The 27,328-nt window shown below is 37.9% G+C and overlaps 1 protein-coding gene across 1 annotated transcript in view; it reads left to right on the plus strand.

The window, feature by feature from the left end:
• The window catches only part of LOC139729337 (DNA-dependent protein kinase catalytic subunit-like), an 89,284-nt gene that overhangs the window by 358 nt on the left and 61,598 nt on the right, over positions 1 to 27,328 (plus strand). The window contains exons 2-32 of the mRNA XM_071640265.1: positions 2,833 to 2,909; positions 3,702 to 3,869; positions 4,186 to 4,294; positions 5,516 to 5,628; positions 6,497 to 6,596; positions 7,114 to 7,265; positions 8,122 to 8,277; positions 9,127 to 9,222; positions 9,875 to 9,957; positions 10,527 to 10,605; positions 11,783 to 11,951; positions 13,117 to 13,167; positions 13,734 to 13,855; positions 14,284 to 14,430; positions 15,371 to 15,495; positions 15,725 to 15,884; positions 16,251 to 16,541; positions 17,172 to 17,325; positions 17,726 to 17,835; positions 18,356 to 18,548; positions 19,047 to 19,189; positions 20,366 to 20,489; positions 20,883 to 21,034; positions 21,374 to 21,596; positions 22,411 to 22,513; positions 23,110 to 23,243; positions 24,055 to 24,124; positions 24,737 to 24,912; positions 25,239 to 25,465; positions 25,955 to 26,077; positions 26,482 to 26,576. Coding sequence (XP_071496366.1) covers positions 2,833 to 2,909; positions 3,702 to 3,869; positions 4,186 to 4,294; positions 5,516 to 5,628; positions 6,497 to 6,596; positions 7,114 to 7,265; positions 8,122 to 8,277; positions 9,127 to 9,222; positions 9,875 to 9,957; positions 10,527 to 10,605; positions 11,783 to 11,951; positions 13,117 to 13,167; positions 13,734 to 13,855; positions 14,284 to 14,430; positions 15,371 to 15,495; positions 15,725 to 15,884; positions 16,251 to 16,541; positions 17,172 to 17,325; positions 17,726 to 17,835; positions 18,356 to 18,548; positions 19,047 to 19,189; positions 20,366 to 20,489; positions 20,883 to 21,034; positions 21,374 to 21,596; positions 22,411 to 22,513; positions 23,110 to 23,243; positions 24,055 to 24,124; positions 24,737 to 24,912; positions 25,239 to 25,465; positions 25,955 to 26,077; positions 26,482 to 26,576 — 4,225 coding nt within the window. The remainder of the gene's footprint in view (positions 1 to 2,832; positions 2,910 to 3,701; positions 3,870 to 4,185; positions 4,295 to 5,515; positions 5,629 to 6,496; positions 6,597 to 7,113; positions 7,266 to 8,121; positions 8,278 to 9,126; positions 9,223 to 9,874; positions 9,958 to 10,526; positions 10,606 to 11,782; positions 11,952 to 13,116; positions 13,168 to 13,733; positions 13,856 to 14,283; positions 14,431 to 15,370; positions 15,496 to 15,724; positions 15,885 to 16,250; positions 16,542 to 17,171; positions 17,326 to 17,725; positions 17,836 to 18,355; positions 18,549 to 19,046; positions 19,190 to 20,365; positions 20,490 to 20,882; positions 21,035 to 21,373; positions 21,597 to 22,410; positions 22,514 to 23,109; positions 23,244 to 24,054; positions 24,125 to 24,736; positions 24,913 to 25,238; positions 25,466 to 25,954; positions 26,078 to 26,481; positions 26,577 to 27,328) is intronic.

Raw genomic sequence — 27,328 nt, forward strand, 5'->3', positions numbered from 1 at the left:
ACACAATTGTCAATGTTTTTTTTTTTTTTTAATTGTCGTGTTTTGTTTTGTCCAGGGCAATTTCCTGGTCTACATTAATAGTAAATACTATTACTAAACAATACTAACAATGCTAGAAAAGCACTCTGGGAAAGACTTCCCTTTTGAGACAGCCACCCCAATCACTCTAGTACTAAATCGGTGCAGATCTCTACCTATCACAGGATTATATAGACTAACCTTGCTTGCGATACGCACGGATGCACGCACTCGCTTTTGGGTGGCTGTCTGAAAAGGAACTCCTTGTCGCACTGAGAAGTGAGGGCGCAGACCTCCGCCATCAAGCATGCAGCTCATTTCCACCACCGATTGTTCTTCCATAGAGTTTAGAGATATCAGTATTAATTTCCACCCATACATACAGTACTTAGCATTGTTATTTTGTGTGCTGGAAGTTGCCTTATGTTATTTCCCAATATAGAAGTTTTTAGAACTTGGAAGCCTTTGTTACGTCATAAACCCTCAGCTGCAAGGCGCATCTCGCCCTAGCAGAAACTAGAGCACACACCTTAGTGAGCGCATGCAAACCTCAAATACGCGCAGCCTGAGCTAAGTTCATTGACCCTACCAGACAAAATATCAAAAATCCTTCGTAAATTCCCCCAAAATTCTTGAATCACCACCAAAAGTTAATCGTTTGTTACTTGTGTGTCATTCTCAAACTTTCCTGCAAGTTTCATCCCAATCCGTTAACTACTTTTTGAGTTATTTTGCACACGGACAAACTAACTAACTAACTAACAAACAAACAAACCAATGGTAGCAAAAACATATAACCTCCTCCCTTGGCGGAGGTAATAATTTTAGTTTGCTAGTTCAAATGTCAACTGACTTCAATTTGTACCAACTGAATTCACTTCTAGCACAATTTTAACACATTTTTTATTTTAAAGCATATTTTAATGCTTTGTTTATTACCAGGTAATTTGTTTGCTTATAATTAAGCTGACAAAAATATTATTGAAAAATATAAATCGTATTTCAAATTTGACAAAAATATCCCCAAAATATCCTCTTTTTACAGTATTTTTGCACATTGACAAGAACGGTTATACTCATAGCCTAGGGAAGGTGAAAAAATATAGAAAAAATATTCGTCTCACCTGAAGACTAAAAAAAATACCCCCGAAATATGCTATTTTCAAAGCATTTTTTGAAAAATTAATAAAATATGCTTTTTAGAGTATTTAAAAAAAAATATGCAGTTTAAAAGAAAATACTCCAAAAATATATTTTTCAGTTGGGAAAAAACGACTAGGGTTATTACCAACTTCTTGCAGCACACACGTGACACAGCTCAGTGCAGTATATTAATGGCTTGTGCATTGCCCTTGTGGTAGGATAATACATGTAAATACGTTGCACCCTGGCCTGGCCTGGGCCTGACTTGCTGCAGTGCGTACATTTTAGGCATTATTGCAAAATAAGTCCCCACTCTATTCACTGCCATTCATTTCGTCATAGCCGGTGACTTCTTTCAACCTCCATAGACATAGACTTTGCACATAGCGGAGACTCACACACAGAACGAGAGGGGACCGATATCATGCAATTTGGCCACATTTTATAAAGGTCCTAATTGGAAATGTGAATGGGGGCAATCTAGTCTAGCATGTATGACTGGTGCAATGGACCGGGGTTTGGGGCTTGGGTGCATGCATCAGAAAATGTGGACTTAAGCATTTTTTGTTTTTTGTTTTTGTTTTGTTCGTATCTTGCCTTTTTGCTTTTGCTTTTGCTTTCAAGCTGATGAACCTCGGAAGTTGTACCAGAGAATTCCTGCTGAAGTGTTTTTTTTTTCTTCTTCTTCTTATTAACTGATGAACCTGGAAGTGGCACCAGGAATATAAACTGCCTTCCCAAACTTTAAAAAACACTGGCCCTGTCTAGTGCAAGGAGATGTTGGGGCCATAAAAGGAACTCGATCTTTGATTCCCAGTATTGACATCAAAATGACTCGTACTGGTATTTTACTGTTATAAAGGGACCGTTACACTTGTAACAGAATATTCTCACAGTATTTAGCTTCTGCATTATGTCACTTCACCTGTCTGTGACTGTGAATGAAATCATTGTTATGCAGTGCCCGATGCAAACAAAAATAACAAACTCTACTTTGTTACGTGCTCGCTATACCAGGGTAACTCCCCTCTCTGTTTGCTATGCATACATTCTGCTGAAAATATACATGTACCACTGACTTTGTTGAATTGTGAGAGTATAATGGATTTTAACGCTACTGAATCGTGTGGACAAGTGAAATGTGCCAGCTGGTAGTTTTCCCCTGCTCCAGTGGTTTGGTATTTTAATACAACAAACGATTTGGGCCCAGATACAAATACATGTAGGTTACATGGCTGAATTTGAAGGTAATAATATATTGTCATGCCTTGGTGCCTTTTTACTCTGGCTGGCATGAATTACATAGATTTATTGGTTGTAGTGTACATTGTACCTTACAGTCTAAGTTGTATGTTACGAGAGTACAGTGCATGGCGTGGTTGGCAGGTAATGAACATTGTTCTTCCTCTTTGAAATAAAGAAGGAGGGAAGGAAGCACAAAATAAGGAAACTAGTGTGGTATCCACTCCTCAGATTCAAAATCATTTAAACCTATCACACCTTGACAAGGTACATGTATTATACTAGGCATGTCTGCCCCCATTCCTTCTTATATGCTCGTCTATATTTACATTGCAGGTTTTGAAAATGTAAGACTATTCTTGCAAATTCTAATGTTTACCAGAATTTTGACCTTTTTTTTAAATTTATGATTCCTTTTCTTTTGTGCAGCATTCTGCTGTTCTGAATTGTTCAAGCAAGAATATGGCCTCATCAGATATCTACAGAAGGCTGTTGGAAAAGAAGAGGTAATTAAACTTCTTTAGACTTCAGTTAGAATTACTCTATGTAATTTCTGTATCGTCAGTGCTGTGTTTTACGTATGTAATTTCCCCAACATTGTTCAACTTGGTAGGAAAAAATATGGAAAAGTCCTTGTGAGCTATCAAGCTTTCTTTTTTTTTTTCTTTTTGGTAGAAGTATTTACTCAACTGCCATAAATCTTAGGTGACACATACAATGTATAGTCAAAATCACATTGTACAAGACAATTTGCAGCCCTTGATTTTATACAACATCTAAGAATTATTCATGGAAATACATGTTTATGGGAGAGTCATTATAAGGGATATTGGTGCTGTAACATGCCAACATGAAAATGAAGTCTAATTTTCTGTGACACACAAGACATGCCATATTTTTGTCTAATAAATGACTGAGTTCCCTTGGAAGCAAGAACAGGCTTTCATTTAGGCTCACAGTCAATGAAAAACATGATGCATGAAAAGGATTCAGTTCCATTACAAGCCACTGAGATGTAGCCAGAAGACTGATGTAATTTACTAAATCAATTCAGTTTTGTAGGCCCCAGAGGAATTTATCCATTCAAGGGTATACTGTACTTTGTTGAAAATGAGTGGAAAAGTATCTAAAGTTTGTGTTTTGAGTGTATTATGTGCTTTTTTTTTCAATTTCACTATATAAGCACTGCTCTAAAGTTATCCTGAAGGCAAGGGGAAGATTATGGCTTTTTACAGTTTGATACAATTTTTGTAAATCTAACTGCAAGTGATGATGGACGATATTTGAATGTTTTACAGTTCAAAGGAAGCAAGGAACAGGCCTTGGATTTTTTGCTGGCCTTTGTGAAGAAGGCAAAGGAGCTAGTCCAGAGCCATGCCAAGAGCATCAAGGATGTGTGTATGTCTCTGTACACCAGAGACAAAGCTGCCAAGGTCAAGGCCAAGACTTTCCCACTCCTCATTGAGGTGAGTGTGTTTGTATCAGAGCTTCTTAAGTTTCTGCTTCTAGGATATACTATATGAAACACTGAGTAAGACTTTTTGTTTTCAGTTTGAAGTATGACATAGTGAACAAGAGAGAGAGATTGATTACAATTAAAATTTGTGGAAGGCACAGTGGGCAGAGGTTGAGATTTGCCAGCCACGAACAGCATAGCATGGTTAAAGTAGGTTTGGCACACAAAAATCTAAATTGTAATGACAAAACAAAAAAAGTCTGTGAAGGTAGGTAGTATCATGTATGATGCAACCGCAGTCTGATAATTCCCTGTTATCCTTGCAGTTGGTGGGTGTGGCATCACAGAAGGCATCTGCTGATGAGCTGGGTGTGGTTGCCTTGCTAAATAAGTTCTTTGAAGAACTTGCATCTCCCAGCAAGCTGTCACAAACAGGTAAGATATGATAAGTCTCTCAGAAAGTGCATCACTGTCATGTTTTCAGTATTTGGTGCAGTCAACTCAAGTTAACTGGAAAAGTTTGAATTCTGATGGAACCGTGAGCTGGCAGATTGTCAGTTGTTTCATGTTTTCTACATAACTAATGAAATCAAGTCAAAGGGGCCTCTGCCAAAGATTTTGCTGGGATCAAAAGCCGAGGCCCCTTTGACTCAGTTGGACTGTACTATCTGGCCATTATGGGAATACCAGCTTTCTGCAGCTTTTTCTCCTTGTAACTAACACCTTGTAATTTTGTAGACTTCATGTATACAGGCCCTGGCAAACACTAGCTCACAGTACTAGTGTATACTGTATGTCTTGAGAACAAATTTTGTCTCTGTCCAAAAAAATTCCAAGATGTTCCTTTAACAGTAAAATTGTAATATGTATGCGTGTGTGCCGAAATGATTTGTGTGCCGTAATCTTTCATTTGAATGAAGATGAGTGAATGATTTTCAGTAAATGTTGTGGGTGCTGACATTGAGGAAGAGGCAATGCACAGGTAAAGTCCAAGACTTCCTTCATGTCATATAAACGAAGGGAAACAGAGATTGTGAGTCAGAGACAAGCAGTATGAGGCTAAGTCTGTAGATCAATAGTCGGGTGAGGGTTCTCATGCCAAAACACAGCAAATTATGTTATCTCAGAGAGTAAGGTTTTATATCCATCAAATGTCCCATCCTTTATGACGGGTGCTTTTCATGTCAATTCATTAAGTACAGATCATTGTCCTGCAGTTAACTCTTCTGCCTTTAATACCAGTAATCCGTGGCTTTCAAAATGTACGTGTTGTCACAAATTGATAAATGGACAAGCCAGCTGATTCTCAGAAGCAGGAATTGAATTTTAGCAAATACAAGGATTCAAGTGCATGAAACACAGTGATGTACCAAAGTGCAATGATCTGTGTGAGTCTTGTGGTTCTCACAGTGCCCTTTTGAAAATAGCACTATATCTGTAATATTATAACTTTTAGATACAGTGAGTGGCTTTCTGTAGAGTTTTCTGGAATCTGAGTCACGTGTTCTTATTTGTATTTGTTGAGGAATATTTGCAGTGGAGTAGATGAACCATCATTCCTATCATGTGATAATGGTGAAAATAAAACAATGGAGTGATACTTTTATGATTTTCCAATTTTCAACTAAACTATTTTGCTGTACTCATCTTCTGCAGTCAAACATGGCATCTACCAACTGCTTGGAGTGTTAGCTGAGTTCTACCCTGAGTACATCGCAAAATACTCTGACAGAATTCTCAATGTGCTGATTTCCATGTTGAAGCAGCAGGTAATTTGACTACCTTGTGAAAGCAAATGTAATTAGAATATTATTGCAATTCCTCTGACTTGTTTTGAATATTTGAAAAAAAAATGTTTGCCGTATGCTCACATGTAGTATAGCTTTTGATAGGCAACAGCTCTCCACTAATCTTGACATTTTGTGAAACAGACATTATCACTGGTAAAAAGAGAGACCACACTAACCTTGAATGACATTGGTTAGCTGATTCTCAGACAAAAGTTAGATTTGATCATATAACCTTTAACTCTGAACTTGAAGGCTGAGTTATTCTATAACATCTTGGTACCAGTATATGCCAACTTGACTATATACTGTATACGCCATATATTTCCCGAGTCTAAATTTTCGCGAATCGGGAATTCCCGACGATTTCGCGAGTGGTTAAATTCGCGTTCACGGTGGAGTCCTGTAGTGAACATAGAAGTGTTCACGCGTACGTCACTTTCACATCGGGATCAGAGTCAATATTTTCGTGTGTCTTTGATTTTGCGAATAGCACCTGACTCGCGAAATTCGCGAAAATAAAAGCCTCGCGAAATATTCGGCGTATACAGTACATGTAGTGTATGATGTGCATTACAAAGTTACCTTAAGACTCTACTTCTTTGTACCTATGGAAGTCTTTACCATGAGACCTCTGTATAATCTCTCTATTCAACACCCATGTAGAATGCAATTTGTGGCAGACAGCTATTAGGCAAACATCTTCTTTTGTCCAGTAGAACTCAGGACCAGTCAATGTATTCATCTCATATTTTCTAGCATGAGACCAACAAAAGAGTGTGAATGTGCAAGTGTGTGCACTTCCATGCAGCATGGTTGAATATGTTCTTGACATGACTGTTTGTTGCAGATGACTTCCAAGACCAAGAAACCTGAGATGATGGTAGTAGCAGGAGGACTGTTGGGTCTGTCTCATTTCCTGGTCAACTTCACGCAGTCAGTGGAAGAAAGTAAGATAATCTCTTCTGGATTCATTGATACTGATAATGGTATGGAGGGTAAGGAAGAGTGAGGTTTGGTTGAGCTTTAAAGAGTAAATCAATTGTCATGGTGATCTCCAATGTTTTCATGGTGACAAACAAATAGAGAACTATTATGTTTGCATTTATAAAGAAATCACTGTGGTTTCTAGATTTAAGTATTTTGTTCAAGCAATAATGGGAAAGTATCTTTAAATAGTCTTTACTCCAGCCCTTTTTTGTCTTACATACACAAGTGTTCATTAAGAGTGATGAGTATCATTTGCCCACTGTTGATTGCTGGTCTTTTCACATAAAACAATTGAATAGATACTGGTAAATGACTCAAATTCAATGTGAAATATTGTATTCAGAGATGATCAAAGGAATGATAGGGTAGATTATTGGCCTCAAATCTGATATCTGTTTTCACTTTCAGTTTATATTTTCACTATTCATAGAGTTGGAGAAATGTTGATGTGAAGTAACAATTGTCTGATATCTTTAGATGCCAAGCATTCCAGAGATATCTATCAGTATGCGAGTATGGCCATAGACCCATCAGCTGACACAACACGCTATGATGTCCCCAAGGCCGGCGTTCAGCTACTAGCAAGACATGCAGCCCAGTTCAATTTGTATCTTTACAAGGACTATGAGGTAAAGTGTGTAACATCATCTTGGGGTTAGAGGTTAAGATTAAACTACTTGCACCCAGGAGTGATATCATGTCCCACCTGACTTCAAGAGAACAGATAATAAACCCCGTCTGTAACAGACCTTTCCTGGGTGCACCCTGGTGTTCACCTGCAAAGATTCGCCCATGTTTATATTCCACAGATTCCATAAAACACAGATTGAATGCGAAGTGCCCCGTTTTAACAAGCATTGCTCAAAAACCTTCTCCAGGGATGTTACCATAGTAATCCTCAGGCATCCCTGTTGCCAGCTGGTTGCTGATATGCGCCCGTTGAGTACTAGTATTACGCATCTACACGATTTACGTGACTACGTATGACAGCGACAGGCAACAGCGCTGGTCACCTGACTGTAGCACTGGTCACCTGACGCCTCTGGGGATGATTCACCCCGCGAGCGTCTTAACAGACACCTTTGCAGGATGGCCTCCCGCGGTTCACCAGAGGCTACCCCGTGTCTATCCTGGTGGATCGCAGGGTAAGATTCCCGAGGCTATCCACTGTGTTGTGTCATAACAGGCACAATCTTCCCTGGAGGCAACCCAGAGGCTACCCTGCGTTTTGTTGCCTGTTGAGACGAAGCTGTAGAGAAAATGTGGGGTTTTGTGGATAAAAATTAAAGACTCCTTTTATCAGACTGTATGGTGTACAATTGTAGATTTAAATGCATGAATGGGAACGATATCAATTTTATTTCTTCTTCCATTTTGAGTGGAAGTACTCTGTACGGGTGACCAGCAAGATTTGTATTTCTCCTCACATTTATTTAATGCCATACATGTTTTGTTAATTGATGTACATTGCTACCTCTTGTTTAGATGATCAATGACCGTTTGTCATTCTGGAGCCAGCATCATAACCCTGAGATGAAGTGGGCTGGTGTGAGTGCACTGCAGAGCTTCCTTCGTACTGTAGCTGACATGTTGGTAGAGAGAGCAGAGACAAAGAGTCAGGCAGATATTTCTGTCCTGAAGGTGAGAGCTAAAGTCTTCTTGTTTGAAGTGAAATGACTGAAATCCTGGATCAAACCAACTGCCTCACTAATCTGATAGATTGTGCACTGCCAGATGTACACTTGTAGATGAAAACATAATTTGGATGCAAAATTTAAACATGATCTACAGCTGTATGCAACATCCTGATAGAATGTTTAGTTTGATTAAGTTAACCAACCTAGTAATCATTTTTAAGTAGATGTAAGCTACTTGCATTGTAAGTTTGAAAATATCAGTTAAACAGGAAGTGTAGAAATAAATTTTATGCTGTTTTGCCCCTCAACCCCCATCAAAACATAATTTGATGCAAAATTTAAACATGATCTACAGCTGTATGCAACATCCTGATAGAATGTTTTGTGTGATTAAGTTAACCAACCTAGTAATCATTTTTAAGTAGATGTAAGCTACTTGCATTGTAAGTTTGAAAAAATCAGTTAAACAGGAAGTGTAGAAATAAATTTTATGCTGTTTTGCCCCTCAACCCCTCTTTTCCATAAACAAAAAAGTTATTATGACGATTAACATCGCCTTTTCCTCAATTATTTTCCTGTACTGTTGAAAACATCAAAATTGGCCAGAATATTATAAATGTTCCTATAATGACAAAGAATAGTTAATTATAATTAAAACTGTCAATCAATATCTCTAAACATGTGGGACATGAGTTTTAATGAATGTTTAGATTAATTGTTTGTTGTTTAATGATTCATGTATCCTTTGTTTGCTTGAGATAAACTTAATACTTGAGTGGACATCTTTGCATGTAGATTGAATGAAAACTTTGTGTTGCAACTGCAAGTAAATTTTCTCATATTATGTGAACAGTACTTCATTCGTCATTTCCGAGACATCATTAGAGAACCCAACAGCAGCTCTAAGGCTCTCTTCACTGCTATCAGAGGCTATGGTATCTTTGCTGCGGTAAGTTAAATTCCAGAAAGATATTCAAAATTTGCTTTTACAGGAGATCAGCATGTACACTGCAAATACTTATTATTATTATTTTTTATATACAGTTCTTTACAAAAACTTAGTTTCCCTTTAAGATGTTAAGGAGTCAGTTAACACAAAGTAACGAAAATATGTTCATTTTACTTTAAGAAAAAAGGTGTAATGATTTTGATGTATGTCTGTGCATTATGTAAAGACCTTTAGTATATTTTATATTATGTATATTCATATCTGGCTTATTCTGTATTTTTTTTTTCTCATCTTTTTTTTCCATTTCAATCAGTGCAATGCTTCAGATCTTAGCTGTTAACTGGTAGATTCTGCAAATTTTCTTTGAATGCCTAGTATAGGATAATTTTTCAGTGTCGTCAAAAATGTTACCACTCAGCTCAAAGTCCAGAGAAGGTAGATCAAAATTAGTTTTCATTTTTCCACACATTTTAAAGAGTAAGCTCTCGGCTTACTCTTTTAAATGGCGATCACACATGTACTTTTAGTTTGACACCCAGTGTAATGAAGAAATATACATCAAAAGTAACATTTAACGGAATGCTTGTACAAAACTTTAGCAGTCTGTGTGCATTCACCTTATGCTGTATCATCCTGTTTGTTTATCCTTCAGCCTTGCAAAGCATTCATGAGTCAAGATGACATCAGGTTCATGTTCAATGAGATCGTGCAGCAAAGTGACCAGCAATTTCTTGTGTGAGTACAGCTGTTTGTTTGGACGATGTGAAAGAATTACTTGTTGCTAATCAGAGACAATGGAGAATGCTGTTGTTTGCTTTTGAGTGTGAGTGGGGGAGGGGGAGCACTCTTGCATTTGGGGGTGTCAAAAAATTGTGCTTGTAGGTAGGTCAAAGGTCAGTGCTGCCTTCCCCCTCCCTTTCCCTTCTCCCTTTTCAGTGGGAAGAATATTTGAATGGAACCCTCAAATCCATGGATTTCCCCCTTTTTTAGCCAAATGTGTGTCTGTGTAAGTGTGTGTCTGTGTAAGTGTGTGGATGGGGTGGGGGAGCTTTTTGGCATCTAACACAAATCTTCAAGGTGTGACAGAGTTAGTTATACATCTGTTTTATTAAACTGAAATGTATCACTTTTCATGCAGAAGCATTGCTGTTGGGGTGTGCAAACATATTAAACAAATAATGGTCCTAATCAGTGCAGTCACCTAAGTTGCAGTAGATGAGTGTACTGCTGCAGCGGAACAGATGTATCACTGTAAATCAATGAATGGTTGTCTGATCTCTGATTATAAAAATTGTTTGACTCAGGCAAGGAGCAGAGGAGAGAGTGTCCCAGCTACCGACCTATCTACAGGCCCTAGCCAGTATCGTAGGACAACTAGATGAGGTAAGCTTGTGATGTTTGTCTCTAGCATGTCGACATGTACAGTGGACTCCCGTTACAACGAACACGGTTATAACGAAATTTCGTTATAATGAAGTAAAACTTCTGGTCCCAAAATTATTGCCATTAAAGTCTATGGTAGAAATTCGCTTAAAACGAACACGGTTATAGCAAAATTTTCGCTATAACGAAATCTTTTCCGAGCCCCACTGACAAAGAAATACAAAAGAAATGTGCTCCATTATAATGAACTGAGGATCGCTTTCGGAAATACATAGCGGAACAAGCATTTCTAGTGTCTCTGCATGGGCGAACGCATCACATCACTGTGTGTTTGCTTGGTGTGCCACGCACAGGGGAGCTTGCGTTATTGTAATACAATAATCTGAAATTGAATAACTTTGTTTTATTGTTCACATAGTTTTCCAGTGTATGACAAGTATTCAACAAACAGAATATCATACATGCGTGGCTTCCTTGTTTTCGTTATATATTGTATTTGTTCGGTTATAACGAAATTTCGTTATAATGAAAGAAAACTGCCGGTCCCGAGCATTTCGTTATAACGGGAGTGCACTGTACCATACAATGTACATGTAAGTGTAAAAGAGAAATTTGTTTTATAGTCAATGTAAAAAAAGTAATGATATCTCATTGTTGTTGGGTTTGACAGATAGCCTTTCTCATCTTTTCTTTGACACTGTCACAAATCCATTGGACCGTGATTATAATAAATGAAGGCTGAGACAAGCATAATGCCTGCACAGCACTGTACAAAGCATGAAATGATGTCTCTTTCTTACTACACTCAGCGAAAGAAAAATACGATAATGTTTGGACAATTTGGAGTAAATCCCTTTATATGATTTGATGTGCTAATTCATTCAATAGGTAAACACTTTATCTGACTTGAAAAAGGAATAAACAAAAACATGATCAAAATACAATGAAAACCTATGCCAAGTCCTGTCATATAGAATTGAATGTGGAATGACAATTGTCATTTTTTCCCCCTTTTTGTTTAAATTCTTCCAGGTAAGTGGGGTTGTTCTCTATATTTGTGTTCACGTGAGAGCTTTCACCTGTCTTGGAGAAAAGTGAGGTTTCGATATCTACAGGAGAAGTAGAAGTATTAACCTGTGAATCTCATTTCAAACTTTGCTTGATGGCTTTTCTCCAGGTGACTGACACATTCCTAGCATCCTTAGAGAAGCTGATTGTTGTGGTGTTTGGTAGCTATCCTCACCAGTCTCGTAGTAGTCAGTGGACCAGTCATAGTGCTATCCTACAAACTCTCATTGCACTCTCCACAAAGGGAACTATTCTACACGTCTTCCTCTCCAGAGTTGGTAAGTGGGATATGCTCTCTTACAGATATTATACAAACAAATACATGTACTGTATACGCTATAATTTTCGCGTACATAAATTTTCGCGAATTGCCGCTGTCACACATTTTCGCGAGTGGTTAAATTCGCGATTGGGGGACCAGAGAAAATATGAAGTGGCAAAGAAAGTGTGAATTTTCAACTTACTAGCAAATAATGATAGTAGTTATACGCTGCATGAAAAAGACTTGCCAAACTCTGCGAACTAGTAAGTTAGAATTCAACATTTTTGAAGTGGTTAAGTCCATCGCGCTAGATTTCTGACAAGTGGTCCCCTAGATTTCTGACGAGTGGTCCCCTTGCGATAATGGATTGGCTCTCTACAGTATTCGTAAGTAGACGTGGACGTGCGTAAACAAGCTTAGCCAGTATGGTCTGTTCGGTAAGCCGTGACATGGTATACTAGTACTGAAATGTTCGTATCATCAAGGCAAGGGATTCATTTTGGAAGGTAATATTTTTGCGTGTTGTTAATTTCGCGAATAGCTCCCGACTCGCGAAATTCGCGAAAATAAACCCCCACGAAATATATAGCGTATACAGTAAGCAACAATGAAGATGATGATTGAACCTGACATATGTTCATGTGTTGTGCATACAAAGCTGACTTTCACTGTCCATTCTAAAAGTCTTCTATAAACCAGAAGAATTTGTAAGCCATAAGGATATAATGTATAGTCACATTACATGTATTTGTATATTTGCTTGTTTATCATTCATACTTATATAGAGTTTGAAATTTGTAACCGCATAGAAGGATTTGTGTTACTTTGTATTTGTCATGAATTTATTTTTAAGACTTTTGACTTTGAATGTAGCACGGAAATGAGCTTAAACTACTTTTACACATGTCTTTTCATTTTGTCAGATCTGTATTGACAACTACATATGACCAATGTGCTAAAGGGCTTTATGCTGCAAACATTGAGTCAACATATCCTGTAGGTGAATTATCTCCAACTCCATAGTACCGGAAATTCGTCAGTTGTCAGTATTTATCAACACAGGTCAAATTACTGAATTTTGTTCTAATTTTCTTTTTCCTATTAACCATGATTACCTACGGGAGTGTCATACACTTTTTCTTTTGATTTCCACACACTCATTCTCTGTCCTAAATGATCAGTGTACCAGTGGATACTTCGCACCTGCTCTTTCCCAGTCCTCATTGATGTAAGTACAAAACTGATATTTCCCTTGTTGTCAGTTCAGCAATCATTGTTTGTTTTACAGAGATTAACCCATTGAGGACGAGCAATTTTGCTGCAGCACGCATTTCCCATAGACACCTGCCCGAGTATACACAGGACTTGCCCTTAAAAGGTTAAATGAGTTTAGTGAAGGAAAGCTCACACTGTTGTCTCAATCCATGATGCATGATATTTAAGTTGATAAGACTAAGTTAACACAGTTTCGTTGCTTACAATGTACCTTCTAAGCCCATTTAGAGTAAGTCAAGTTACATTTAGTATGCATAAAACAAATCTGTCTGGCAAAGTTGGGTACCTCTTGCCTTTTAGTTTGACATGAATCACTTTGTACTGACACAATGGACATTTGAATGAAGTTTTGTGCCTGGTAGAAGTAGAATGTAAGAGAAAATAAAATGTTGTAGTGAAACTACCGAGGTATGTAACAGAAAATGAAATGTTTGAGTGTTAAGATAATTTTGAATCAGAGTTGATGTGCCTGTAGTCTAAATGGTTTGTTGGTTGAATGTCATCTGTCAGGGGAGTCCTTCAGCTGATGCTGTGCGGGACACAGAACTGGAAGATGAACTTGAGATTCAGCAGGATGCACGCAGGGTGTCTTACAAGAGCTTCCTTGACCTCTGGATAAGTCTGCTGGATAGCAAGTACCTCAAGGTTGGTCAGCTTGGAAGGTGGTGAATAGTTTGCACTTCTACAGAATCTGTAGACTTAAGATGGTATTATATTTATGTCATGTATGCATTTGAAATAAAAGATGATTTAGTTCACGTGAAATAAACTTCAATAAGTTGTAATTAAGGTACACATATGTACCTTCGTTTGTGTGAAGGCATTCTTTGGTGTGCTGATAAGTTTATACCGTATCAGACATTGACCGTGAGGAATCGTATCAAAGTATGAAATCAGAGTTTTGAAGTATGAGTACCTTATATGGATTGTCAAAATGAAATTTGTATGAGTTGCAGATACCAAACAAGCATCACACTGAACCTCAGATAATATAAAAGCAGAATTTGTTGTACATGCTTTATATATCTCCCAATGTGGCTGCCATCTTTTCTTTGTTTTGTCTATGAGTACAGGAGTCTGAGGCTCATGGGTCTACATACAGTGAGAGGAAGGTAATTCACACCATGTTGTACAATGAACTGATTGGAGGGATCCTCAAAGTTCTCACTAAACTTGACCTGACATCCAACAAGCAGTCCAGCAGTGCTGAGGAATCACAGGTAGGGATGAGGAACAGAATAATCTTATAACATTCTTAAAGCAGCCTTCTGATAGTAGTTAAAGACTGTAAGTCATTTGAAGTATGATTATGTAAATGGTGCCCATAGTATTACCTCTTACAGTGTATGTGTCATGTTTCAGTCATACACAGTAGTATATGGTGAGATTAATTCCATTAGAGAACGCTCTCATTGAAATTAAAATGGTCCTTGCCATCCTCTGGAAATAGCTTTGGAAGGTTGTGTGTGTGTGTGTGTGTGGGTGTGTGTGTAAAAGCATGCACTTTCTCAATGTTCATGACAAAGCTGTATACATCTGGTAGATTCATTATAGTCTAAACCTCAATTCATGTATTGGTAATGTTTGATGACAAGCATGTAAAAGGGTTGGTGTGTAGGGATTTTATTAGCTCACCTGAGCCAAAGGCTCGGTGGTTGTAGAGAGAAAATTTTATGAAAGGGTACCTACAAGTAGGGTTAGGGACTTCTCATCCACAGCTATCAGTATTCAGATGGTTCATTAGGTTGTGACAGAGACCTTAGTGCAGCTAAGGACCAAAACACTGTAGATTCTATCATTTTCCCTCTATCTATAAGTACAGGTAAATTGTGCAAGTGGATAGTGGTAGTAGTTGAGAATAATACAGTGCAAATGTTTGCATCAAAGTCTAATTCATTGTCAAGTTCAAGTGAATGTGAAGACCTGTGAGGCTTTTGTTTGAACTTAATACTGCTCTCATTCTGCCTCAAGATATACTCTTACCCATTACATTATTTGATAAGGCACTACTGTAATTTCACATCCAACATATCTCTCTCTCACATTTAAGGGACTCTGACATTTGTATGTGCATCCATAGTAGCACAGTCAAAACAGAAATATACACGTGGGAAATAATCATTATCATGCACTGGTATTGGGACTTTGTCTTGACCTTAGATGTCTGCATCAGTTGATGAGACCTCAGACCATGAAGGGAGTGTGTCTTCAGATCCTCTGGCAGGCCTCCAGCCATCCACACCCAAAGATTTCCAGGTTTTCATCAACCTTGTTGACTTCACCAGGTAGGACATATCAAAGATTGATGTTACATTACATTGTACTCTTTTATTACACTTGAGACTTAGTGACAGAATTTTTACTAAGTAGGCTTGTTTGGATGAAAACCATCTCTCTATAATCATTTTGATCTCAATCCTCAAGATGAATCATTCATAAAGTACTCAAGTGATCCTTTGCCCCTTGATAGCATGAGTTAGCTATTCATTTTATCTTTGTCTTCCATGTTCTCAGAGATCTACTGCCTACTAGACAGGTGTATCTCTTTGATCACTGGATCTATCGCTTTGGCCATGAGTTGATTCAGCTCTCCAGCCAGCTTCCACTGGTCAGTGGATTCTACAAGCTTCTGACAGTGTGCATGAACATGGCTTGTAAAACCATCTTCTTCAAGGTCAGTGAATTAGTCTGTTCCACCAAACCCCTTTGTGCACCCCTAGGCTATGTTGAGATGGGATTGCAGTCGTGTTCGTATCTCAAAGTTAACCAAGCTGTTAGTAGACATGATTTATATCAATGATGGTAGACATTGTCTACAAGAGTTGGAATGAAGACAACTCCATACAGGAGTCATTAATTTGAATATGGACATCTCACCATAATGTGAGAAGACATTCCTTCAACGAGATGCCAGGCTTAAATGCCCTCATGCTCATGAAATCATAGTGTATTTGAGATGACAGGGTACGCATGTGTATGCAAAAGAAAGAAAGAAGGAAAAAAAAAAAACATCCTACTTGGCTTTGTTGCATTGAAACAGGAATTGAACCTGTCTTTGGTCACTGGCCCTAAACCAAATGAAGAGGAAGATGAAACTGCCATGGATGTTGATGGAGACAACAGTCAAGACGTTACCACGACAACATCTGGTGATGTCTTATTGGCAGAGAGAGAGGCCTGCTTTGTACTGTTTTCCAAGTTCTCCAAGGAGGTTTTGGTCCGTCTGAAGCAGTACAAAGATGACTTGTTGGCATCTTGTCTCTTCCTCATTCTCTCTCTGCCTCATCAAGTGGTCAGGAGTCAGCTCCAGGATGTGGTACCAGCAGTGAAGGTGAGCAGCCACAGGTACCGAGTAACATGACAAGTAGTTATTGCAGCTGACATTATTGAGATAAATTTGTGATACATAAGTACCAGCAGTGGTGAGGAACCATAGGTCCCTAGTGTACATAGCAGCTGACATTTAATTAGATGGGAACGGCTGGGTTTATGACACATAGTACCAGAAGTAAAGATGAGGAGCCACAGGTACCAAGTAACAGATGGATGTGGCATTTAGCATTAAAAAGACAAGAAATCTTAAATCCAAGTATCATTGTCAGAAAATATTGGAGTACAAGTCCCAGTCATTTTACACATTACCTACAACTTGAGTATATTACTTTATGGTGGAATGAAATCAGAAGGTAATGTGAATTCACCTTCAAGCAAGAAAAAAGAGATGTCTTCTTATTATTATCACTGGATTGTTCAGAAGTCTGACTCAATTACGAATTGCATTTTGCATTTGGTTTTATCCATGAGTTTAATGAAATGTCCTGCTGTAGCAAACTGAATTTACCAGGCAGAATTTGATTCAATAGCCTTTTGAAAGATATATTGTCCTGCAGGTATGTTTATTCATTTATTTATGAATCAAGTTATTCTTGAAGTTTAAGCAAATAATCTTTGTCATCACCAGATGTGTTTCAAGCTAGGCCTGAGCTATCACCCACTGGCTGAAGCTGGACTTTCAGCCCTACAGACCTGGGTGCAGTTTATCCCAGCTGACGTCCTTTCACCTCACTACCCAGCTATCCTACCTCTTCTTGATGGCTATCTCAGATCTGGTAATGGTGAGTTTTTCTCAAGATTCAATCTTTAGGATGATGTTCAATCATGTCTTTAACAGCTTCACAGTGTGAGATTTGATAAGTGCAGAAGGCATAAGGCATACATTTCAGTGACATTAACTATTTTGTAATCTATATGGTTGTAGTAGGATTTTGTTGTTTATATATCAAATGACTGATAGTTAAAGAAGTTAACAGAGCATATGGAGAGATTATTATCAAAAAACTTGTTTTCCTTCTACTTCTATTCTGAATCATGTGTATTAACAACATATCACAAAGAGGTATGAGAATATAGGAAAGAGACTGAAATGTTGCCATAAATTGATAGTGAGAGTTGTAATAACATACTTTGAGTACTAATCCAGTCATAACGTGGGATGATGTGTTGAACTTTTCTTAGGGTCAGGAGAAGATGTAGGAGAGACCCTGGTGGTCCAGACGGCCTCCAAACGGGTCGGACGACGACGCATTCCTGTCAAACTCCTCAAGACTGCCAGTAATAGAGATCAGGTACGTCATATGTACCAATTTGTGTGATGATTACTAATCTGCTATATGTAAACATACTGCATACACTGATTCTGGTGATCTGGTCTGAGCAAATGCTTGTTATATTCATGGTTATTTTTTTCTCTGTAATCAGCTCACTAATTCTACAAGTTCTTGTGGCTTTGTGTCATAAGGGTACCCAAACTTGTTCTATTTTTTTCAATGATCTATTTAAAAAAAAATGATGCATTGCTTGAATTGCATGAAATGTCTGTGTTCGTACTATGTGTTTGCTTTACATCGTTTGTACGTACATAGTTCCCTAACAGGTAATAGATATTAACACATTGTTTGTACGTACATAGTTCCCTAACAGGCAATAGATATTAACACATTGATTGTACTTATATGCAAAATACACACATGTGTAGACTCACATGTTCAAAGGCAGCACAAAATGTTGGGAAGCGTACATGGTTATTCAGAGTATGAAAATGGAATATCTTTACATTATTGCCTGTTGCTCACTTTCTGCTTAAAGAGTGAGGATTCTCCACTGAGGAAAGTCCAGCTGCAGATCCTCAGCCTTCTTGGTTCCTTGGGTGGCCGAGTGAATGGAGGTCTTCTGGAGACATCGAGTCAAGAGCTGGCCCAAGTTGCTGTGGCCTGGGACACAGAGCCAAGGCTCTTATTTGCTGTTCCATTCATGGACATGAAACCTGACATTCAGCTGGGTAAGTTCTGCTGTCAGGAAATATAACAGAAAAAAAAAGGGGTGGGGGAAACCCTGTTCAAGTCAGGTCTTACTTCTGGTCAAAGTCTGGAATCAATTTCTTGATGATGCAACATAGCTAATGCTTTAATGGGGACAGTTCTTCGTAAGTTTCTTAGTGAGCGTCTTTTTTAATCCATTGTAAACCATTCTTGATTCATTTTACAAGCACTGAGGAGATAAAACGTGTTCACTGTCAGACCTCTTGCTACTTTTGCTCTATTTTGCTCTCTTTTGCTTTTGCTCTGCTTTTACTTCTATTCAGTGGAATGAGTTTTCTTGTCAAATTTGCTGTGCCAATTTATGTTTTCATGTGATACTGTTTAAACAGTATACATCTCATTTCATAGATACATTCTTCAGCCATGCCTTAAAGTGGGAAACAAATATCTGTGTTATTTGACGTAAAATGAGTTGAAGGATTATCATAAAGAGATATTCTTTGATTTATTTTTTTCAGATCCCTTCCTCCCAAGGATTGTAGAGTTAGCATTGACAGGGAGTGAGAGGCAGACTAAAGTGGCAGCTTGTGAAGCTTTGCACACCTTAGTTCTCTTCATGCTAGGAAGAGGATCTCAGCAACCAGACCAAAGAGAGTCCAAGGTGTGTCGTTAGGTCCAGATCTTAACGTCAGTCCCAAGTTGTTTAGAATGTACATACGATATTAGGTAACTGTCTACTTTGTTGCCCAGTGCGTATAAATTGACAAACCTGAAATACTTTGTGTGATAAAAATACAGCTTACAATCCTCTGTCAATTTGTGTTTCACTTAAACAGTGAAGTTATATGAAGTTGATGAACAGTAATGTAATAGATTAGATATTATGTCATTGCATACCCTTACTGGAGATTATTAAGATCGCCATCACAATATTTGTTAAAACTCTTATCACACAGTGATAGATAGCCTGATCAAAGTCCATCACCTAGATTTCTTCTTGCTTTGGCATTGGTCCTGAAATGGACTTACCGTAATCATTTGCCGTTTGAATAACAATTTGTCATTTTTCTCAGAGTATATTTTTCAAAATGTCAAATTAGTAGGTCTTCTCCAGAACCAATACTCATCTAAGACAGAAATCTACCTGATGGACTGATGCTAATGGAGTTTGAGCCTCTCACTGTGCAAACCTACAGAGAACAAACATCAAAGTTGTTTATATCTGCACTGTTGTATTGAATGATCAAATTGGTCCACTAGAACAGAAAAAATGCCTACACTTGAGTATTATACAAGACTGTGTACTGCAGGTTGTGGAAAAAAAAAGTGACTATACACAATTAAAGTCTGAGTTTCCAGCAAATGAAACTTGTGATAGTTGGTCAATTTATAGAATATGACAATTCAAGAATCTAAAAGGAAGCGTAGCTGTTGAAAACCCTCAATCATAGCTTCATAGTAACTCTCTCTTTCATATGTTTGCCAAAGATCGTAATATATTTTGAAGAACTATTGCTTGTCATCTTGATGCTATCCCTGCATATTGTCTGTTAGATTTTAGTGGGCTCATCCATGAAGCAATTTATCAACTTGCTTCATGCAGCACAATTTATGATTGATTGTAAGTTGCATTAAACTTTTGTGTCTGATCCACGTAGCAATATATTGTAACACAACAGATCCCAGTTCTTCAAGCACTACAGTGAGAACTGTTTGAAGTATTTCATGTGTGTAGGGCAGTTGATTTCCTCATTACTCTGTACAGAGCCCCATAGAACATCTGTATGAAACATTTCATTCTATGTAAGGCAGGTGATTTCCTTATTACTCCATGCAGAGCCCCATGGACCGTCTCTACAAGAGAGTGTTTCCTGCCTTGCTCCAGCTAGCTTGTGATGTTGAACAGGTTGCTAAGCAACTGTTTGAACCTCTTGTCATGCAGCTCATTCATTGGTTCTCAGGTGAGGCATGGATGCTGTGAAGAGAGAGAATGACAACAAGTATTATAGAAGGCTAACAATGAAATTGAAAAGTTTCTGAAGAACCAGTGTTTGAAGGGAATTTGAAAGTTAATTTAGATTGATTGTTTGAGATATATAGCAGAGTGTGGATTTTTTTTTGTATAAATGATTGCCTTGTTTGAAGAAACAGACTGTAGCTTATTTGTCTACAATATTAAATAACTTGTCTGCCTAAGGCAAAACACATGTCATTTTGTAACCAGAAAGGTGGTAAGTCTTTAAACTGTATACAGTATCAGTCTCTCTTTTGATCTCAACTGCAGATATAAATGTAATGAGTAGCAGAAAAGTATTCGGGCACAGTGTTGATATGAATAATGTTTGCCTTTCAAGGTAACAAGAAGTATGAGAGTGAGGAGACAGCCAGCCTGCTGAATGCAATCCTAGAAGGAATCATCCATCCTACAGACACAGCTCTCAGAGACTTCTGTGCACGCTGTGTTAAGGAGTTCCTCAAATGGTCCATCAAACAAACTTCCAAGAAGGTAGGAAGGATTCTCATACTTATCACATACCCATGTAGAGCTAAAGAAATCTTGATCATATCTGACTCCTGTGTCACACTTTATGATAGATCCATGGGTTGACTCATTCTTTCCCTGTAGAATATTAGTGATGAAGATTAATTTTGAATATATTTGTGGTAGATGCATGTTTGAATTAAAAGTGTTTTATGCCATACAAGGAATGCTTTATTGGTCTTCATTGTAAAAAAAAATAATAAAAATAAAAATAAACAGCAATCTACTGTCTAAGACATTCATCTTGCATAGCAGCTGGGATAGGTAGCAATACTGAAAACTAATTCTTTCCTTTAAATGTAGCAACAAGAGAAGAGTCCAATCAACACCAAGTCTCTATTGAAGCGTCTGTACAGCATGGCATCTCACCCTAGTGCCTTCAAAAGGCTCGGAGCAGCTCTGGCCTTCAACAATATCTACACTATCTTCAGAGAGGAGGACGCCCTCATTGACCAGTTCACCTTTGAGATCCTGGTAGTCTTTGTCCAAAGCTTGGCATTGGCTCACCATGATGACCAGTCACTTGGTAAGTCCCCAAATCACAACCAATCAGAAATCCTTGTGATGCCTGCAGGGTTAAGTAAAAAAGGACTAGACTTTTTTAATGGTTCAAAACACTGACGTGGGCCAACAGAGTCCTTCATTCTCTTTGGTAATCGCTTGTTTGTTTGACTTTGAATTTCATATATACATACAATTGTAGTGTCTCTTTTCTATGTGTTTTAATTTTGTGTGTGTGTGTGTGTGAGTGTGTTTTATTGTTTATATAATATAAGCAATACTTTTTTTTCATCACATTATAGCACAAATTAGCAGAACAGAAACTTTTTGCAGTTCTAAAGCAACAGTGACTTTTTCATATATATTCACCTATACCTTTTGTACATACATGTACATCATTTGTAAATGAATAGAAAATGTAGAAAGTTTAATGACATGTTTCCTTGGAATATGATCTGACACTATAAATTTACTGTGAATTTGTTTGGCTAAGACTTGGTACCAAAAGATGAGTGGGACTCTGAAGGGAAAAAACAATCGTGAAGGGGCATCTTGAGATCTTTCTACATTTTGAAATTATCATGAAATCTGTGTGTGTGTGTGTGTGTGGGGGGGGGGGGCATAACATTCCCACCCTAGTCTTTTTGGGGTTACTGACAATCGGATATTGGTGCCTGTGAAGTTGGTGTTTTGTTTTCAGACACTTGTCATGTAGTGTCAAATGATCAGAACGTTTAGACATCCTCTCTTTGTCAGATATCGTGTCTGCTATCATGTGATGGCTGTGCAAGGGGGATGAGACAAACTTTCACAAGTGCGATATATCTGTATTATAAAAGGTACCCAGGAGCAAGGGTCAGAGGTCATGAAGCACCTTGAGAGGATCATGCGAGTCAGAGCTGGTATGCTGAACAAAGAGAGCAAGAACAGACGCATTCCAAGGTGAAGCTTACTACCCAGTTTGTAATCTTCACACCTGCTGCCCTTGTGTCATATTCACTGAAATTATAGATTCTGTATTATACTATCATATGTTAGTTGGCTCATGTCAGTGAACTTCAGTCTTAATTTGACAGGTGATTTTTTTCTCTTTTTTTTTGCATATCGTGATGTCTCCTCAAACAATTTACCTATTTTCAAGCAATGTCCACAAAGCGTGATATTTGACAAAATTAGTGCACTTTGAATTACATTTGTAAGTGCACTTTGAATTATATCACAGATAAAGTGTAGTATAATGAGTAATTCATCTTGTAAGTGTGAAAATGAAGTGATGGTTTATTGGTATTGTGTCTTTCCCTTTTTCTATTGGAGTTTGATGAACAGAATATATTAGTTTCACTGTGAATGGATGGTTCAGAGTTACGAACAGTGGCTTCAACTGATTTGACAAGTAATGTCATTTTAATGATGTGGTGTAGGATGATGATGTACTAGTTCTGATAGTATTGCAATGGGGCCTTTGAAGTAAGTTTGTATTTCTATGAATGAGTACCTCCTCAGTATTTATCTAAGGTGAAGCCATTTTGTCATTACAGAGGGATGCCTGCAGAGTCTTGTCCTACCTTGAGTCACATGGTCATCTGGCTGCTGAAGCAATGTGGCCGTCCACAAACAGAATGCAGACATCAGTGCATGCTGCTGGTCTATCAGATCACATCACTGCTTCCTGGTAACAACCAACAGAGTGTGTTTGAAACCATGGGCGGATAATGTTGTATGTTGTTGAGATATTGGCAAACTGTGAGATGTTTGAAACATTGAAACAAACGCAATGAAACATTGCCTTCTAGGGTCATAGGAATTTGGTTATTTTGTCTGTGCTGTAATCGAAAGACATGAAGGTATAGTGGCAGTTTGGCAGTAACTTAGGTATGAAAGTTGTTTTGAGGTTGCCCCAGGAATAGAGAACAAATCTAGATAAGGTAACCTTTGAATTTCCAACTTGTTTTATAGTTATCAAAATGTCAGTTACATGTTGGAGATATTCTAAGCACTCTGATAAATATATCAAAATACTTGTTGTAGATTGCAATCACAATAAGTTGCTTTAATTTGTATGTTTTATTTAGTTGTAATAATGAGAAATATTGAGAGTGCAATATATATTTTTGTCATCTGTCTCAGTGAAATTGTTGTTTCAAATATTGTGTATGTTGACATGGTAAATCTTTACAGGTAACTACAATATGACAGAATGACTGTCTCACTTCAGGTTTAGCAGAGAAAGCGAATCCCAGTGGGGGACTTTTTTTTCCTACCTTTTAGTTCTGTCACATGTAAAATCCAAGGACCAGCATATAAAACTTGCATGTTTTAGTTTGTTTATGGAAATGTTCTCTGTCCTCTTTTAAGAAAAGATTAGCAAGAAATGTAGGTCAAGATTTCAGACTGCTTACCTCTGATTATTTGAGGCTTTTCTCCTACACTGCCGTACATTTTGACTGTTTTACTGTTATCTTTGTGTATCATTATATCACCAGGACGCAACAGCCCAAAGACATGGATGCAAAACACAGCCAAGGAGAAGGGAGTGGAATACTTCATCTCAAGGTGAGCACTAGAGCTTAAATTCCTAGTAAATGTTTGATAAGTTTTGACAAAGGAATGATGAATAGATAAATGCAGCTTAAAACATGGCGAAGCATAAATTAGTTCGATTGGCTCTACTCTGCCATAAGTACAAAATTTGACGACCTGTAAAAATCTACGGATTTAATACCTGTTGCTGTATGCAGTGGCTGGCTGTCTTTTAGGCTGTTGGCAGCCATCAGTTTACAATCATTTTACTTCAGTCGTTGACTGCACATTACATCCTGTATTATATGAAACATATTCTATGAAAATCAAGTCAATAAAAGTATGGAAAAGATCCAGAAGCTTTTGTGACAAAGAAGGAAGTAATTTTTGTTGTGTTTTGTTTTATTTTTTTTGATTGAGTGAAAGTTTGCATTTCCATAGTTAATGAGAAGTCTTTGTGTTCATTCATACACATGTATGTACAAACATGCAATACCCTGCATGTACATTGTACATCACACTGAAATTTTTTACATAATGTAGTTACACACATGTCCAGCATACTAGTGTACATTTCCTCTGTATTTGATATGTTATAGCAGTGTGTGAATTATAAAGTCAAGAACAAAGAATTTTCTTTTCCAGATTTGAAGGAGGAGGTCAACGTAGTGGAATACAGAAGTATCCCACTTTGGACTCCATGGGACAGCAGTTTTCAGTGAAGACTACCATACTGTGGCTGGAATTCTTACTTGCTGCACTAGACTGCTATGTATGGGTCCTGGGAGAAAGTCTACTCACACCAGCTGCCATCTTCAGAAGTACGTGAAGAATTTTTACACTTTTTTTCTTCTGTCTTCAAATGACTGATGTGTGCAGTTTATGATATTTTGATGGCATGAATAAGTGGTAGCAAATACAAGTGTTTCATATTATGATGTAATTTCCTTGTTAGTCTTTGACTGTAGACACAATCCTTGCATTTCCTCACACCATTTGTGAGTCAAGAATGCATAGAGGGCAGTTGAGAACTTGTTGCTGTATCAGAATTCTATTCAGTGTGTATGTTGATGTAAGATGAACATCAGAGATTGGTGTTATTTCCTGGCTCCCAGTGAAAGTGATTTCCGTGATTGTCCTTTTGTAGCTGCCAAGAAAGGGAAGGACAGTGTTCTCTTCACCTCCATTGGTTACTTCCTGGACAAACTTGCTACCACCAGTCTCGCTAGCCTTGCAAAGGAAGACCAAGTTACCATGACAACCTTTACTCCAAGGGAAGGAGAAGACTTCAATCGCATCAAGTGTACTGTTCTCATCCGTCTCTTGGACTTCCTGAGTGTCCTCCTAGGAGTCCATACCAAGGAGGCTCTGGATGTGAGTTTCAAGCTTTGCATTCCTTTCCTTGCTCATTAAACAGAATGTCATGGACAATCTCAAGACAAAAAAATATATCAAAAAATACTTTAAATTCATTAATGACAAGTGACAGGTGACAATTTGTTCTTGAGGTTATTACTTGGCTCCTTATGGCACAATATGTGAAGTACCTCACAAACACATGAAGCCCTGCAAGTTTGCATTGCACCTCATAGATTCTTTCTGGGATGGTGTGGTTTTGAAAGAGACCCTCTCAGTTGATAGTTTGATTGATAGATTCTATTTTTGTCAAGATGAGTAGGATCTGATATAAACATAACCTGTACAAGGTGTTTGCACAGAGTCCTTTCATACTTCCTTTTGCCACAACCTCCAAGCTCTGTGCTTACATTGTATGTCATATATATCGAAGAATCTACACCACATTTGATTGCATTTTACACTGTCTTCGTTGATTTAAATGGACATCCATTTTCATCCCATCAGGTTGTACCTCATGACATGTGGAGTGGGAAGTTTGCAGACGTTCTTTGTGCTTGTGTCTTCAATCCAACCTCCCTTGGCTTCAACATGGCTGATACCGTCATCATGAACAATCTCCCCAAAACAGTAGGTCAAAACTTCTCTTCTCAGTCAACTTGAGAAGTCAGTTACTTTAAGATTTGTTTTTCTAAACTTCCTATTTACTGACTTGATGACTTCCTCGCTTTTATTTCCCAAACATACTGCTAACAAATGTGTACTTAAAAAGGATGTACACTGTACATGTATTGTATGAGATACAAGAAGCTGAGAAAACATATAGAAATCTCGTTCTGACTGTACAGATAGTGTGGACAATTGAGTGTTTAAACAAGGAGCCAGCTATCATACACACTTTGTGCTGAGTGTTTAGTCAGGATTTTTCATTCAGCATTTTCCTGGACACAGAAATTTGATGTATTAACTTGTTCAGAGGTTGAAATCATTGTATGAGACACTTATTGAGATGTGTGTTGAATTTTTCCCATCAGACGGACCAGATCTTGAACCTGCTGTATTCCAAGCTGCCACCTCAGACTCTCAAGGATGTTCAGACAGTCATTTACACCAGAATCACAAGAAACAAGTAAGGCTGCATGCCGGTGTTTGTCTGACATTAGTGTATTATTGAGTGAACACAAGGTTGTATCATGGAACATGTCCAGCCATTATTAAAAGTTGTCACACATGGACATACATAGAATGTAATACATATGTTTAAAGTGAAATGTGGTTTGGCCATTGGGGTGAGGGTTTATTGAAATGAATTAAGAAGGGTAAAGTAAATGTAACAACACTGTTAAATGTAACAACACTGTATTTACAGTAATTAGTTCCCCAAAATAGTGAAATTACAATTTCTCAAAAGCAAACTCAGTTATTTATTTTTTTTTTTGATTTAACTGACTTTGGGGTGTTCAAGCGCTGTAAAGCGAACCAAAGCGAACTGAACTAAAGCGTACCGTACCGAACTGTGCCAGTTTTGGAGCGTTCGAGCGCTCTGTAGAGAAAGCGTACCTCACAAGTTGTTTTTAGAAAAGGTCATGCATGTTTGTAGCAAGAATGTCATTCACCTGGCGCTTGAACTACTTACACCTGTCCCGAACAAAGAGAATGATGCTCGAACGCACCCAATGTTACATATGACAGAAAGAAAAGGCATAGTTCTACTAACTGATGTAAGGGTGCAGCAGTGCCACCAAAGAGTAGCCTCATGGTTTTTTGCAGCATTTAAACTGAGAGGCTGTTACTAAAAACATTTCATTCAAATCATGGAACTTGATGAGTCAGATATAGGATATCTACTCACTTTGTCCAATTATGGAGATCAGACAGGCA

Source organism: Diadema antillarum, unplaced genomic scaffold (genome assembly GCF_040938485.1).
Source record: "Diadema antillarum isolate AM-2024a unplaced genomic scaffold, OU_Dant_1.0 seq00000234_RagTag, whole genome shotgun sequence".
Lineage (NCBI taxonomy): Eukaryota > Metazoa > Echinodermata > Echinoidea > Diadematoida > Diadematidae > Diadema > Diadema antillarum.